The sequence below is a fragment of the Crinia signifera genome, chromosome 1, assembly GCF_055691185.1.
Source record: "Crinia signifera chromosome 1, ASM5569118v1, whole genome shotgun sequence".
Lineage (NCBI taxonomy): Eukaryota > Metazoa > Chordata > Amphibia > Anura > Myobatrachidae > Crinia > Crinia signifera.
Genome location: NC_139217.1, coordinates 171,556,978 through 171,573,674, shown reverse-complemented (window position 1 = coordinate 171,573,674; position 16,697 = coordinate 171,556,978). Strand labels below are relative to the sequence as shown.

At 43.1% G+C, this 16,697-nt stretch overlaps 1 protein-coding gene across 1 annotated transcript in view; it reads right to left on the bottom strand.

The window, feature by feature from the left end:
- Window positions 1–15,777, bottom strand: part of MRPL1 (mitochondrial ribosomal protein L1) — a 41,761-nt gene extending 25,984 nt beyond the window's left edge. Inside the window, exons 1-5 of the mRNA XM_083177060.1 lie at window positions 15,612–15,777; window positions 14,337–14,457; window positions 9,729–10,020; window positions 6,737–6,820; window positions 3,455–3,526 (exon numbers count right to left, since the gene is read on the bottom strand). Of these exons, the coding sequence (XP_083033186.1) occupies window positions 3,455–3,526; window positions 6,737–6,820; window positions 9,729–10,020; window positions 14,337–14,457; window positions 15,612–15,642 (600 nt within the window). The 5' untranslated portion in view covers window positions 15,643–15,777. The remainder of the gene's footprint in view (window positions 1–3,454; window positions 3,527–6,736; window positions 6,821–9,728; window positions 10,021–14,336; window positions 14,458–15,611) is intronic.
- Window positions 15,778–16,697: the final 920 nt, after the last annotated feature.

Below are 16,697 nucleotides of genomic sequence, written 5' to 3'. Positions count from 1 at the left end.
TTTGTCACTGTCGGGCAAAGCCCCTGACAGTCATGCAGAGGGTTTATCCTCTCCTTTATTGGCAGGCTTCTTGTGAAAGGAGCCAAATTTTGACTTTTGTGTCTTGCCTCTAGAGGGCTGAAACCTTCCCCTGAAAGACTGTCCTCGAAAGGACGCACCACCTCTAGGGGAGGGCCGAAAGGACGGCTTAAAAGCAGAAAATCTGGATGTCTGCTTTGCTGAGGAGGCCGGCAGGAATGTACTTTTTGCCGCCTGTGGCCTGTTTTATAATCTCCTCTAATTCGGTACCAAAGAGTACCTTTCCTTTGAAGGCTAATGTTTCCAGAGCCTTCTTGGACTCATTGTCTGCTTCCCAGGCTTTAAGCCAAAGCACTCTCCTGGCATTAATGGAGACTGTGGACACTCTGGTTGCCATTTTAATAGCTTCCTCCTCTGCTTCAACTGCATATTCTGCTGCTGCCTTAATCTTTTCTGCAAGCAGTAATGCACCCGGGTCAGCCTGCAGCATGGTGCATAATTCACCAGCCCACTCAATCATGGCCTTAGAAACCCAGGCTGAAGCAATAAGGGGTCGTAAGGTAAACCCCACCCCTTCAAAGATAGCCTTGAGGTTTCCCTCCAGCTTTTTATCCACAGAATCTTTAAAAGCTGCACCGCCTTGTACTGGTAATACAGTAGCCTTGGACAAACGTGCCACTGAAGCGTCCACAACTGGGACCCTTTCCCAGAGCTCCGCATGAGACTCTGGCATGGGGTACAGATTAAGGAATCGTTTTGGCATCTGAAGCCTCTTATCAGGAGTTTTCCAAGCCCCTTCTAACAATTCCTGTAACCCCTCATCTGAAGGAAAAGTAACAGCCTCCTTCCGCTGTCGCTTAAAAACACCTTTAACAGGAGTCTTATCCTCCACAGTCAGCTTTAAAGCCTGCTTTACAGCTACAATGAGATCCTCTATACCAGCAGCAGAGTTCTCTTCCAAATCATCACCCTGATCCCAGGGGATGTCAGTATACTCTCCTTCCTCTTCATCTACCACAGTAGTTAAAGCATAAGACCTTTTAGGGGTCCCTGCCACATCATCCATTTTGTCCAGCATTTCACTGAACCTGTTAATGCCTTTTGCAGTATCCTGCATCACCTGGATAAGTGCAGGATCTGCCTGGGTAAGAGGCAAGGAGCCAGACGACTGCTGAGATGATGGCATAGGTCTCTGTGATTCTACCAGCCCATCACTCTGCCTGTCCAAAAGCTGCACCAAAGCGTTTACTGACCTGCCTAGGGCCCTGGCCCACGCAGGTTCCATCTGCTCTGCCCTATGGGGATCACTGCCCATGGGTCTCACATCAGCGCAAGTAATACATAAGCCCCCCTTGGCCATCTGCTCAGGGACAAACTTTTGTGTGCAAACATTGCACGCGCTCAGTGCATTAAGGGCTCCCTCCCCCAAAACCACAGCCTGATGCTCAGACATGATGCAAGTGATAAATGTATATCTATCAGTATACACAGTGCAAACAATGTACAAGCGTTTATACAGAGCAATGCACCCAGCCACTTATCTGTCTGTTGGTTTCAACTGCGGGGAAGCGATGCCCAGGAAATCCAAGTCACTCTGCCAGGATCAGTAAGCCAGCTCAGCTCCGCTGCAAGCGTTCTGAAAGGCGCCAAAGTCAGAGTGAAGGAAGAGACCACAGGTCCCTGCTGCTGCGGGGTCCGTGACCTTTTGGCGCCAACCACCCCCAGCAAGCCGCTCCTTAGGTAGGATTTCCTCGTTCCAGTGTCTCCCCCTCAAATGGGGATCACTTGGAACATGCCTGTCACAACGCTGCTGTCCTCTCATCTAGGAGCTCAGCGTGTAAGCTCCGCATAAAATGGCCGCCGCCATCACGGAGCGCCTGTCCCCCATGATCCCCACCTAAACGTGGAGCCGGTTTCAGGGTACTCCGGAGCCCAGGCAGCCTTTTAGAAAAGGCTATAAGCGCTGCACAGGGAGACCAGACAGTGTCTCCCCTGTGCACAGTGAGCTGACAGGACGCGCTTCTGTCAGCTCCTGCTGCGCAAGCAGTGTGAGGATTCACTATGAGAATCCTCACACTGTGCCTACCTAGCTAGGGTAAAAGTTAATAAAATAATAAAAATCCCCTAACTACTCTAATTCTTCGGCTGCTCCTGCAGCCCTTTAGAATAGCACCCACTCCAGTGGGCACCTAACACGAACTGAAGAGTCCAGGGATGCAGTAGGGGAGGAGCCTACCCTCTAAAACTTTAGGATAGGTGCCTGGCTCCTTCGGACCCTCCTACATCCCAGTGTTGAGCTGTGTCACCAGGACCATTGAAAGAGAAAATATAGGTTATTGGGGTCATATTTTAGTGAAATGAGGAGATTGATGGAAGATACTGTATGGGTATATGATGGGGAAGGAGACTATATAGGTGGACGATAACGAAATGATGAGAAGAGTATAGTGCTAGGCATACCCCTGGTATGATGACAAAAAAATAAAAATAGTCATACATTTATAACAAACACTCAGTTTTTAGCTGGCTTATTAAGTGGTATTTGACAAAGCCCTTCAAACATTTGCTCTGCTTTGTATAAACCCAACTGGTTGAGCAGATTATGAAATAAGGGATGAACCAACAATAGGTCTGTTGCATCGCTGGGATGTAAAAAAACATCCATTGCATAATGGTGACTGAAGGCAAATTATTACAGATAAATATAAGCAGCAACTGTTACTCTTAACGGCAGATATTTTTTCATAGCCAACACATGATTTTTAATTCACATTTAAGGAGAGCCTATTCGTTAATGCATTATTAATTCTTTATGTACTGAAAATCCGATGCTTTCTTTGGTACTACCATGCAATCCATCACTTTGGTTTTATTGTAGTCCTATGTAGTGACAGAAGCAGTACTTTAGCCATGTGACTATGCAGAACCAAATCGACAAGTCTCCACCACTCTCCTCTGTAGTACAAACTAGGGAGGTCATTCTGGTTTGTACTCACAGTTGCAAATGCGCATATTTGCTTATGCACATGTGCAGGCCATCTGTGCGAATGGACGCGGCAACTTGTATAGTGGGTGACCATCGAATGATTTCAGCCCCACACGCAAGTTACAAATGGATGTTTATGCAAAACATCCATTCGCATGTGTGCAGGAAAACTCTGCATGCGTTAGGCGGGTGATAGTGCGGGTGGCGTTTAGTTGAGTCAACCAGAATGACCTCCTATATCTACTCCCAAGTACATACTTCACTTTTCAGATAAAATTTTAATCTAACCGGTTGAAAGTGAAATCAGAGCTGGTCATTCACGTTTGAGAGGGTGTTACAGGCCAAAAACATCAAGATTTTCAGACACAAAAATCAAGATTGTCCACAGCACAGTAGAACCCTATTATGCTCACATGCATGGGATATGAATTTAGTCATGAAACATGATACCTGAGGGATGAGCTCAATCCCGCCAACAAATGTTGAGCCACTGTTTCTTGCTAACTCAGCTTCTTCTGCTTTCTGTTGAAGAGTAAAATATAAAAAAAAAAAAAATTAGACAATTTAGCCCATTAGCTAAAAGTGTTTTGTTAAGAATACAAGTAATGCAAAAAAAAAAGTTATTTTTGTGTCATACAAATAATGGCCGCTAACATTCCTTAAGCTAAATAAAATATGGCAGCTGTTCTCCACATCCAATGCCAAAATGAATCACACCTAAGTTATCTGCAATAAGCAATGCAGAAAACATTGCTCTTAATAATTATAATGTTCTTCCAATCCAGACAGATTTTACAACACCTAATGGAATATTTGAAAATAATTGACCCTAATTCACTGAAACTTTATTCTGGCCCTCTCACAACAATATAAATCGGTGTGCAGTTATGTTCACAGTGACTTAATACAAGATGGCCTATATAAAGTTATAATGCTTTAAGTAGTGTTACAACTGTAACAGAGTACTAGTTCCAGCATTCCCGTATTTATACCTGTACACATCACAAACTCATCATATAGGGTTTTCAGATGTGCCAACGCTTCTTGCTGAAAATATTGACACAGCTGGAGACTCCTTAGATGGTGGAAAATTAATATGTGCCTCTCAATGTTAAGTCCAACATCGAGCTGCAGGTGCCATTGCTATTTGTTCTGGATAAAATTGAGAGAAGGTGACCCTGGGGACTCAGGACGTATAACCAAATGTTTACATTTGGTACTTATGTATTATCTGGGCTCCCGATTTTTTCATTGCATGCCACTACTTAAGGCATGCAATGCAATGCAATTTTTCATTGTGAAGACCTGATTTTTAATTGTATAGTCAACCATGGGTGATTTCATACCCCACTATCCAACTACGCATGGAGTTGATTTTATATAGTGTGGCGAGCGCAGCGAGCCACCAAGCCCTAAGCGCGGCGAGCCCCGCGAGGGGACGTGGATAACTTTACATGTATTCTGCGTCCGCTCGCCACGCTTCGGGCTCGGTGGCTCGCTGCACTCGCCACACTATATAAAATCAACTCCGTGCGTAGTTGGATAGTGGGGGTATGAAATTGGGTCTTTACAATGAAAAATCGCATTTGCATTGCATGCCACTATATTGCATGCGATGCGATGCAATGCAATGCAAAAATTGGGCACCCAGATAATACATAAGTACCTTACATTTTCATAAATTACTAGACTTAGACCTATTTGGGCCCATTTTTATTGTAGAAGTTAAGGCTCTTTATAAAGCCTGCAAAGCCTTTTCAGACATTAAGATGGCACAAAAGCCTATCAGGAGGAACTTGCACCAAGGAGGTTGGATTTTAAAAGCTGGGAGTATGACCAGATTACCGAGGTACTGGTAAATTGCCAAAAAGGCGGGTTCTCTTAGACAATGTCAAGGACAAATGACTGAACTTTCAAAAATTAATTATATCCCTCTACTTGCCTTCACAACAAACTCAGACACCCTACATGTGTGGCAAAGCATCACAGTAAAGAAGAGTGCATTATGATCAGTCTTAAAATTCCCATTAAACATTTTCCACAACAGATTTAGAGGGGTATTCAATGCGGGGGTCATGGCAGTCGAGCTTGCTCGACTGCCGTGACCCAGTCCCGTTCTCGGTCAGCTCGACCGAGAACATGCAGGCGGGATTCAATGTCCCGCCTGCAGCGGGACGAGATGGGGGTGTGGCCGCGAGTTCTCGACCGAGAAAATGCAGGCGGGATTCAATGTCCCGCCTGCAGCGGTACGAGATGGGGGCGTGGCCGCGAGTTCTCAACCGAGAACATGCAGACGGGATTCAATGTCGTTGCCACGAGTTGCGGCCGGGAAGAGGCCGTGGAGTTGCCGGCAGCTCGTCACATCCCGGCAGAACGAGTCTGACAGCTTGTGATGTCGGGCTTGTTCTGCCGAGATACCCTGCTCAATGCTGTCGGGAAGACAGCATTGAATAGGGCCTGGCGGGCATATCCCCGACGGGAGATGCTCGCCGGTGATTGAATATCCCCCTTAGCTTTAACAGTTGTCTGCTAGATGATGTGGCTCAGAGCCAGCTGATAATACACCAACCCCTGAACTTGTTTCGTGCAAATGTTGCACTCTAAATGTAGTCCTCGGATCATTACTTAAAACAAAAGACACTCTGAATGGAGGGTGCACCACAAAGGGGGGTATTCAATGTGGGATTCTGACTGTAGGAACGTCCCGACAGTCTGAATCCTGGGCCGTTTTTTCGACCAGCTCGCCTTCAACTCAATTCAACAGGCAGAATTCAATGTTCTGCATGTCGAGTGTCGATAAGGGGTCATGTCTGTGAAAAAATCTGTGGATCCGACTGGTTTTACCACCCATAGTCCTTTATTTATAACCAAGGATTACTTCTAAAGATATATCCAAAAGAGGCTTTATAAATTTGTCACCATTCCTCTAAAATAACAGATGTCTCCTGAAATCACAGCTCAGTGGACAGCAACAGTGTTTGTGTCATTTCTACATCAGCTGAAGTTTAGCTCCATTAGTTTTATGGATGACATTTCTCCCAGAAGAGAGTACCCTAAAAAAACACCTGGAGTTAAAGATTTATTTTCAGCATTTTGGATATGGGAAACAACCTGTAAAGAGCCTTTGTTTATACACTACTTATATCCTCTTGCTACTTATAGACACCTGTAACAAGCAAGCAAGCAAGCAAGCAAACATAGCTGATCGCAGTTATGCTGTGTACACATGGTGCAATATATTGCTCAGTGTCCAGTTTTCATCAGTGAACAGAGATGGTCACTGATGAACAGGAGACTCTGCTGGGGGAGCCGCAGGGGGAAACAGCTGATCGCAGGAGCAAGCTCATGTGACCAGCAACCATTAGGGGGCTGAACAAGGGAGCGCGCATCCAGCGATTTATTGCTGCAGCACAAACAAATCATTGGCAATATCGTCACTCAGCGACCATATTGCCAGCGATATTGCACCATGTGTACACAGCTTTACAGTCTTTTCTTACTAGTGTGCACACACACAACTTATTCAAGCAACAAAAAAGTGAAAATAAGAAAGGGTGTAGTGTAGTCATTGTGCTAAGGTGGGGAAAAAAAAGCAAAAAAAATAACAAAAAACATTCAGCTTAAAATGGTAGTTAGTCCATGCATTTCATGGAATAAAATGAAGCAGTTCTGTTTTAGTTTGCCTTCATTTCAATTGACAACATGAGGGAATACATGATTCCTTGGACTTACCTCTGTAAAGAGGAGAACTTTATTCTGCTCCATCACAAATGGGTATGGCAAATCAAGGTAGCCAACAAATGGATCCACTTTTTTCTAAAATGAAGAATACAGTAAAAAAAAAACAAAAAAAAAACGAAATAAATGCAGACTTATCATTCAGCTTTAAGTGCTATATAGGGTAAGAAACACTGCTCACAACTAGCTAAATGCTTATTGTAACAAATTCCATAAATATATTTACATAAAGCCTAAAACAAAAGTCAATACAGGTACAATATGTTGGCGTTCTCAGTTAAAGTGATCTATTTTGCTAATAGAGGAAAATAATTTTGATTTCTGATACTTTCATTTTCTTTAATTTGCACAGTCCATGGTGGAGGAGGGGTCTGAGACAACAACGGAGTAGCCGACTTGAAAACAAACACCAAAACTGCGGTCAAATAGTAAGAAATAAAAAAAAAGAATAATAATTTTCCCAGTAATCAACAGTATATGTTGCAGAGTGCCGCAAGTGTGCAGGTGGGATAGGGCCGCAAGCACGTCTGCAAACCCTTCTGCTATTTTATGTTTATATGTTTAAGTCTACAACGTGCCGCCAAAGAAGAAAAAACAAAACAGTTCCGAACAAACAGCGAGAGCTTTCTCTTCCAGAGTAATAAAACAACTGTGGGAAATGGACTCCGACATGCAGGCCAAAGAGGATGCTCGTATGGAGAAGTTTTTTAGCAAATGAAAGACAGATACAGCACTCTTTCTTGGATCAATTAAAGGACATGCAGGACAGACAATTGTCCTTCTTGGAACGGATACTTAATTGTGGGTATACGCCGCCTCCGCATTATCCACAGTATCCGCCACATGCTCCACAGGCCCCAGCATACCCAGCACACCATGAGTATGCATATGGCCAATACAGTAGAGGGCCAACTCCCTCTGCCCCTAGCACTTCGTGTGAGCACCAGCCACACCAAGAACCTCTACAATATAGAGGACCCAGTAGCCACACCCCCAGCACAGCAACTAGCTGTGCCACTACCACCAGACCACTGGTGCTAGCTACACCCCCAACACTTCCACTAGCTATGTCTCCAGCACTGCTACCAGCGCCCCACTAAACCCAGAGTATAGTGAGGCAAACACCACTAGCCGTGAGAACACATCTACTACACTGCTGCCAAACCTAGACTCCCCTGAATTTACGGTATATCTTAATTTGCCATAAGAAATAACGGTACTTATGTAATATCTGGGCTCCCGTTTTTCTTATGAGACCGCATCCCCTCGCCACGCTTCGGGCACGGTGGCTCGGTGCGCTCGCCACACTATATAAAATCAACTCCATGCGTAGTTGAATAGTAGGGGTATGAAAAAATGGGGTGCATTTAACATGGGAGCCCAGATAATACATAAGTACCGAAATAACTAATAACCTAAACATGTATTTTCTTGTCTTGTGTGAAGACACTTTAGAAAGTTCCAAAGATTACATTTTTGGCAGTAAAAATAAAATAAAAAAAATGATGTTATTTTAAAAGAAATGTGTGGTATCTTCTTTTAATATGGTCATCTTTTTGATGGTGGCCCTGTTTTGTGACCTCCCATGGTGAAGCCCTTTAAAAAGGCTTCTTCTTATGTAATCTAATTGGAAAAAACAGGCCTTAACCCAGGCTAAGTGTAAATGGGGCTTATCAGGCAATTTACCGGGTAGAACTGTAGTGGAAATGTGTCTCTTACCCATGTCCAAACCGGGTTCGAACCGGGTACAATTTACCGGGTCTGACCCAGGTTGCTAGTGGAAAACAGTCCCATTCTTTGCCTAGGTGAAAAAAATTGACTTTTTTAATGCATCAGTATTTAATTGTGGGTGTTTTCATGTGGCTTTTAGTAATTTTTCATCCATGCCTTTTTGTCGAAAAAGGCATGGATGAAAAATGACTAAAAAAGTGTTTTTCGACCATTGCATTTTTTTGCCTACATGTCAAATCAACACTTTAATTGAATAGGTCAACTCAAAATTCGACCTATCGAATAGTGACAATTTTCACCTAGGCAAAAAAATAAACCAATTGTTGTGCCCAGGTTAACCAAATTGTCATACTATTACCATGTTTACATAGCTGTGTACCCAAAATGTACCAATCTAGCAAAAACTTTGTGAGAACCTAAAGTTAATTCTGGAAGCTGAATTTATGTATTTTGTGTGCACACACATAAAGACATGTCTCATGAATGGTAATTCTATTACTGACTTTGAAAGTTGGCCAAATTATAATAGATAACTTTCACAAGACATCACTTAAGCTAATTTGATAGTAGTAGTGTCTGTTGTATTATAAAGAGTTTATTACTGCAAAAAAGGTGATTCAATTATCGGTGGAATTGTCCCAATGCCATATTTTAATATAAAAGTAAAACTCAGTTCTGCTTCCATTTTGAAACACCTATTGGAAAACAAAACAAAAAAATAGATAATTTTATCTACAATATTAATTTAAAACAGTAAAATATAAGGGCGCTCCGTCGGGACAGGGTGCGGGAGCGTCTCGTGTGCTCCCCCTGTTTTTTCCCATTTGTGCCAGTCTAGGGTGCAGATACCTGGGTGGGTATCTGTTTATGCTGCCATTAAAAAAAGAATAAAAGCATGAAGATTTACATGTTGCCCAGAACCATGGTACTAAAGCAACAAAAATCCCAGTGAGTTACACCAACACTAGGCTATCCCAAGAGAATGTTATTTACACAAATGGGATTATTAAATGTAGTATATTCCATAGAAACATATGTTCAATACATTGAATATATGTAAAACAAAGTATTAGAATGCATTAAAACATTTCAGTTTTTTTAAATAATTATTTTGACATTTCCTAAATGAGTAGGTCTAAGCATTTACATGTATGCTTCTGTGAACACCAGACTATATCTAGGTAAATTCCATGGACAGGAACACTCTGCATGGTCTGTTTAAGCAAAGTGCACAGAGTTATCACAAAATAAATACCTTTTTTTCCAACTTCATATCCAGCTTGAGTTCAACATACACTGGCTGAGTAGGACTGGTAAAATCCAGCCTTTGGAATGTTTTTAGCATGTCTATAGCAACTTCAGGTTCAACAACCGGCTTGGGATAGTAACGAATCCTATACACATCATCAGTGGGTTTCCAGGCTGTTAGCCCATAGGGCTTTGCCCGACTTGTGTCCTCTCTCTTTTCTTCAAGTTGCTCCTTAGTCAATTTTTTCTTTTGTTCTTTTTCTGATTTGGTCTCTTTGGCAAACCGTTCATGTGTCCAGCTCAAAAGAAAAAAGGTTGGAAAAATTGCACGTTATTTTACAGGAATTTGACAGATGTATCCTGACAATCCTCTGCTTCGGGTGTGGGGGGGGGGGGGGGAATCTTGAAATGCACACCCTAATTACACACATGTATCATGAGGTGTTATCACGCTGGGACCTGTAGTATCTAAGTGACCTCATATCGTCTGCTTTTTGGGGTCCTGTACCTCGGTTTCAAACTTTGTATTGGAAACCCACCAGGAGACGGTTGGTGGGATAATATTTCTTGGCCAACAATTATACCAAGAAACTTGATTATTGCTTAATATAAGATTGCAGAGATTAATATTGTGGAGTGTGCATCAGCAATGTATTTCTTTGTGAAACCTCTGCTTCCCAATATTTTAAAAGTCTATTGCTGAATACACTCTTGGAACCTGACAAGTAACATGAAAGAGGATTCGCTCACTTATAAGACTGCTGCAAAGCTATGAAAATAATGCATTGGGGAAGCTTCAAACTTTTTCATTTGCATATTGTTTAATAATCAGATCACATTTCCCATACTTCTTATGGGAAATTTGGTCTGGTAAAATATACTAAGGAAAAAACACTTCAGTGAGCCCGGATACTGTAATCACAGGGATCATTGCGAGTATATCTGCATATGGGATGCAAATTGTGATATTTCTGCCCTATATGACAGATATTATAAAAACAACAGTGTACTTAGATATAAGATGAAGAAACATAGAATTTGACGGCAGATAAGAACCACTTGGCCCATCTAGTCTGCCCCTTTTTTAAACATGTTACCTCAAACCATATTTGATCCTTATTTTTTTGTAAGGATATCAATATGCCTATCCCAAGCATGTTTAAATTGTACTACTGTATTTGCCTCTACCACCTCTGATGGGAGGCTATTCCACTTATCTTTTTGTGAAGTAATTCACTCAAATTTCCCCTGAATCTTCCTCCCTCTAGTTTCAGTGCATGTCCTCGTGTTCTGCTGCTTCTCTTTCTGTGAAGAATGTCGGTACTTGTGGAGTATCACGGCTCCCATTGCATGCCATCGCATGCCATATATAGTGGCATGCGATGGCATGCGATTTTTACCGATTTTGACAAAATCGTATGCAATCGCATCGCATGCGATCGCATACGATTTTGCACAGAAAAGCATCCAAATGCATTGGAATTAGTATTAAACATGTTCAATGGCCCCCAACTGGCATTTTTGAGGCTGTACCACCCCCACTATCAACGCGAACCCGAGCCCGCGAGGGGCGGCGGTACGCGTCCTACGATCTTTTCATACCCCCACTATCCACGTCGGCGTGGAGTTGAGAATAGAAAGTGTGGCGAGCGCAGCGAGCCACCGAGCCCGAAGCGTGGCGAGCGCACCGAGCCCCGCGGACACCTGTGAAGCCCGTGAGGGGACGCGTATACCTGTGAAGGTATCCGCGTCCGCTCGCCACACTTTCTATTCTCAACTCCACGCCGACGTGGATAGTGGGGGTATGAAAAGGTCGTAGGACGCGTACCGCTGCGCTCGCCACGCTTTGGGTTCGCGTTGATAGTGGGGGTGGTACAGCCTCAAAAATGCCAGTTGGGGGCCATTGAACATGTTTAATACTAATTCCAATGCATTTGAATGCTTTGCAGTGCAAAATCGTATGCGATGCGTGATACTCCACAAGTACCAGAATGTCTCCCACCTGTACCTTGTTAAAACCCTTGATATATTTGAAAGTTCCTATCATGCCCCCCCTTTCCCTACTCTGCTCCAAAGTATACATATTAAGGTCTTTTAGTCTTTCTTGGTACGTTTTGTGAGGTAGGTCATGCACCATTTTTGTTGCCCTTCTTTGTACAGTCTCTAATGCATTTATATCCTTCTGGAGATATGGCCTCCAGAAATGAACACAGTACTCTAGATGATGTTGTACCAATGACCTATACAGTGGCATTATTACTTCTTTCTTTCTACTGCTGATACCTCTCCCTATGCAACCAAGCATCTGACTTGCCCTCTTCATTGCTTTGTTACATTGCCTACCTGCTTTTTAGTCCCCTGAAATAGTGACACCTAGATCCCTCTCTTCCTCAGTAGTTTCCATTATAGTGCCATTTATACTATATTTAGTCTTTGGATTTTTGAGACCCAAGGGCATGATTTTGCATTTTTTGGCATTAAACTGTAGTTGCCATGCACCTGACCATTCTAATCTACCTAGATCATCAATCATTTGTTTTACCCCTCCTGGTGTGTCTACCCTGTTGCATACCTTTGTGTCATCTGCAAAAAGGCACATTTTACCCTCAATTCCATTTGCAATATCACCAATAAAGATACTAAAAAGCACTGGTCCAAGTACAGATCCCTAGTGTACTCCACTTGTAACCTTTCCCTCCTTTGACTGTACTCTGTTTACTACAACTCTGTTTTCTGTACTGCAACCACGCTCTTATCCATTCATCTATCTAAAAATCCAATCCCAAGCTTTCAAGTTAAATTAACAGTCTGCGATGTGAGACAATGTCAAAAGCCTTACTAAAGTCTAGATAAGCTACATCTACAACCCCACCTTGATCTATTACTTTAGTCACCCAGTCAAAAATAGTCAATAAGATTTGTTTGACATGATCTTCCCCCAGTAAACCCATGCAGTTTCGGTTCCTGTAAATTGTTGGTTTTTAGATATTCTACAACTCTTTGTTTTAAGAGTGTTTCCATCAATTTCCCGACTACTGATGTAAGGCTCACTGGTCGATAGCTGCTTACCTCTTCCTTGCTTCCACTTTTGTGCAGTGGGACTACATTCACGGTTTTCCAGTCCTCTGGGATTACTCCAGTAGTTAGTGACTGGTTGAATAATTCTGTTATTGGTTTTACCAGCTCCCCTTTAAGCTCTTTTAGTATCCTTGGATGTATCCCATCTGGCCCGATTGATTTATCCACTTTCAGTTTTGAGAGTTCTGTGAGGACCTTCTCCTCTGTAAATGTACTTGTTTCTCCCTCAGTTTTCTCACTATACTTGTAACTTAACTGTGGCCCCTTCAACTCTTTCAACAGTGAATACTGAGCAGAAATAATTATTAATATGATCTGCTATTACATTGTCCTCCTCAAGAAGACTTCCACTCTGTCTTTAGTCTTATTATTCCACTTTTTTTTTTTCCTCCTTTCACTTATATACCCCAAAAAAAGTTTTTCCCCCTTTGCCCACTGACTGGGCCATTTTCTCTTTAGCCTGTGCTTTTGCACATCCGATTACCTTCTTAGCCTCCTTCTGTCTAACAAGAAAGATTAGTAGTCCCAGATTGCTGGATTCAGATATAATGTACAATTTCTAAAATCAATATGAAATTATACATGTAAAATAATCAATACAGTAAACGAAACGTTTTACTCTTTGCAAATTTAGTCACATAAGGAAGTTGGTTGTAATTATTCCAACATTGCGTCCACAGAAATAAAAGCATCTATCCAGTAGCCATAATTGCATTCAGTGGTACTTACTCTAGCCGTAACCATGCTGCAAAAGTGCCATTTGGAAGCAGGCATAATTATATGCACAGCTATTGCCACTTTCACATCACGATCCCGGGTCCGGAACATTCATATTAAGCCTGAGTCGCTCATTATACAGAAGGTGACCCCGGTTGAACGCTTCTTATAACCTTGGACGAATTGCCAGGATGCTCAACATGGGTTAAAAGGTCTGGTGCTTTCACACCATGCCTCGACCTGGGTTGTTAAGTCAGCAACCCAACAATACTTGGTTCCGAGGTGTGGTGCGAAATACCCCTTTCACATCACAAATGCTGGGTGGCACCCTGGATTTGGACACAGGTCCGTCCCTGGAGCTGACGCAAGAAAGGGTGTGGGCGGAGTAGCAGCGCATCATCGGGGTGCGGGGGAGGATGCAGTACATGGAGCAGACCCGGGATTACTGCACAGAAACCTGGAACCGACCAGAGGTTAACTCTTTTAACCCGGGTCAGAACACCAGGTTGATGAGCCCTGCATGTCGACCCAGCAATAACCTGGGTTATTTGTGTCATGTAAAAGGAGCCTAAGTATAACCTGCAATTTCACCATCACTCCCTCTCTGAACTTTTGTCTATGTGCAAATAGCCTGTTACAGATCCCTTTCCTCCTCAAGATGGAGAGAATAGAGCCATTGTAGAATTCAGTCCCAGCATTTCACAGCTCTGTAGCATGCACATTATGAGACAGTCTAGCTACAGCCCCTGTGCTGGTTCATGTTGGGAATGCACTAGATGATACCGCCTTATCAGACAGAAAATTAAAGATGTGAACTTACGTTTTAGCAGCAGCAGGTGCTGCATAGAATCTTACAGTAGCCCAGCTTCTGTCGGTGCTGGTGGATGATGGGGTGTTAAAGCCCACATGCTTCAAAACATGCCGTGGACAACGATGGATGACTGAAAAACAAGAGTGTTTCTTCTTTAAAAAGTTTTTTTTTTTGTTTTTAAAGTACAGGTTTTCCAATATAAGCACCCTGTGATGCAGCCATCACTGGTTTTAAGGTTATAATGTTATTCCTAAAGGGTTAATTACTTCTGAACATCCTCACATTGGGGCAGATGTATTAAGCCTGGTGAAGATAAAGTGGAGATAAAGTAGAAGGAGATAACGCACCAGCCAATCGAATCCTAACTGTAATTTTTCAAACCTAGCTGATTGGCTGGCGCGTTATAACTAGGGATGAGCGGGTTTGGATTTTGTAAATTTGAACACAGCCGAGCACACCCCATTTGAGTCCTATTCAGGTATTCCCGCCAAGACTCGGCACGAGGCAAAATGTCATCATCCCACCGTCAAATCTCGTGAGATCCGGACTCAATATAACTCCCACACTACCCGCCGCCATCTTCACTTGTCAATTGGCATTCCTTATCTGCAGACAACACTGTCATTCCACTGTCATTCCACTGTGCTATTTTAATGCTACTTTGGCTTCAGGATGGCGAATTAAAAGGCCGTCATTACATAGGAGGCAGCCGTCATTTCGCGTCAGGTGACATGTTTACGTGAGTAGGGGTGTAGGCGGGCATATTTGGAAAAGGATGAGCGCGTGCGCTATGGGGATCACCGTAACATCGGGGTGTTAATATCGCATAATGGAGCTGCTTTAATGCTATTTTGGCTTCAGGATGGCAAATTAAAAGGCTGTCATTCCATAGGAGGCAGCCGTCATTCCGCGTCATTCTGCATGTAACATATGTGTAATGGACTTAGCAAGATGTGTACCAAAAATATAGTTGATATGTTGAATAAGTTCAGAAATATACATATAAATGACATTGTCTCCCATTATACTGAATTGGCATTCCTTATCAGCAGACAAGACTGTCATTCCACTGGCATTCCTTTTAGTATGTCCCCCTATTAGGTTGCACATTTTATCACAGGCTAAACATGGCTGCTTACTGTAGCACAAATTCTCAATGACACCATAACGGTAACGAGTGAGAGCACCGATCGGTGATAGGTACAATGGAGACATGTAACACTGATACAGCTATTAGGAGTCGGTGACATGTGTGAGTGCTGCTGCACCGGGGAGACCACTGACCTGCACGCAGGCAGCACACGGGCGCCGCCATGTCCTCTCCTACTTTCACTGTGTGCAGTGCACTGCTGCAACACACAGGGGGCGTCGTCGGCGTGTGACAGGGGAGGAAGAGGAGGAGGAGGAGAGGCAAAGAGAGCCCGGCCCAGCAGCCGCCGCCAGGAAGGAAGAGGAACCATGTTAGGTTGGTGTCACACAGTTCACTAGTCCCCTGGAAACATGAGCAGACGGAAGTTCTGTAGGGAGAGCTTATGTGGCTGCATAATTATACACTGCGGATCGGGATGTATTTAAAAAAGCAAATATTAACAGGAGTAATTAATGCAAAAATAAGACTAGGCAGAAAGTGTAATGCAGTGGATATGGGATACTTCGGTTTGCCTGTGCTAATGAATCACTTAGTAAGTTAGAACATAACAATGTCATGAATACTGTAATACATTCTCTTTTAATGTAAAAATAAATACATAAATAGAATACAGATTCAATACCATATTATGGTGGAGAAGTTTTTGATACATTTTCTATAATAAATTGTAGAAGCACAGGAATCATTGAACACTTCAGCATAGGCCAGTGCTGGATAGCCTTCAGTTTCTAGTCTAGACCCATTCTGAGACCAGAGCCAGAAATGATGTAACCCAAGAAATGAATTGTTATCACTTCAAACACATATTTTTCTAACTTGCAGTATAGGTGAGTAACATGAAGACGAGTAATGCCGCCCATACACGCTCCGATTCCCGGCGGTGCGATGTGTGCTTTGAGGTGCGCGCTCCCGTGGCACCTCATCGCACAGTACAAAAAGTATGTGCTGCACATACTTTTTGTACTTGCTTTTCATCGCATCGCATTGCATGCACAAGGCACGCAATGCGATGTGATGGATGCTATTTAAGCCCAGAACGCACGCCGGGATCGCAGCGTGTATGGGCAGCTTAAGAACTTCTTTATCCCAATGGCGATGCTACTCAAGGCTATTAGCATAGATGAGAATATCATCTAGATCCGGGGTTGCCAACCCTAGTCCTCGAGAGCTACCAACAGTGCATGTTTTGCAGGTCTCCTCACAGAATCACAAGTGAGCTA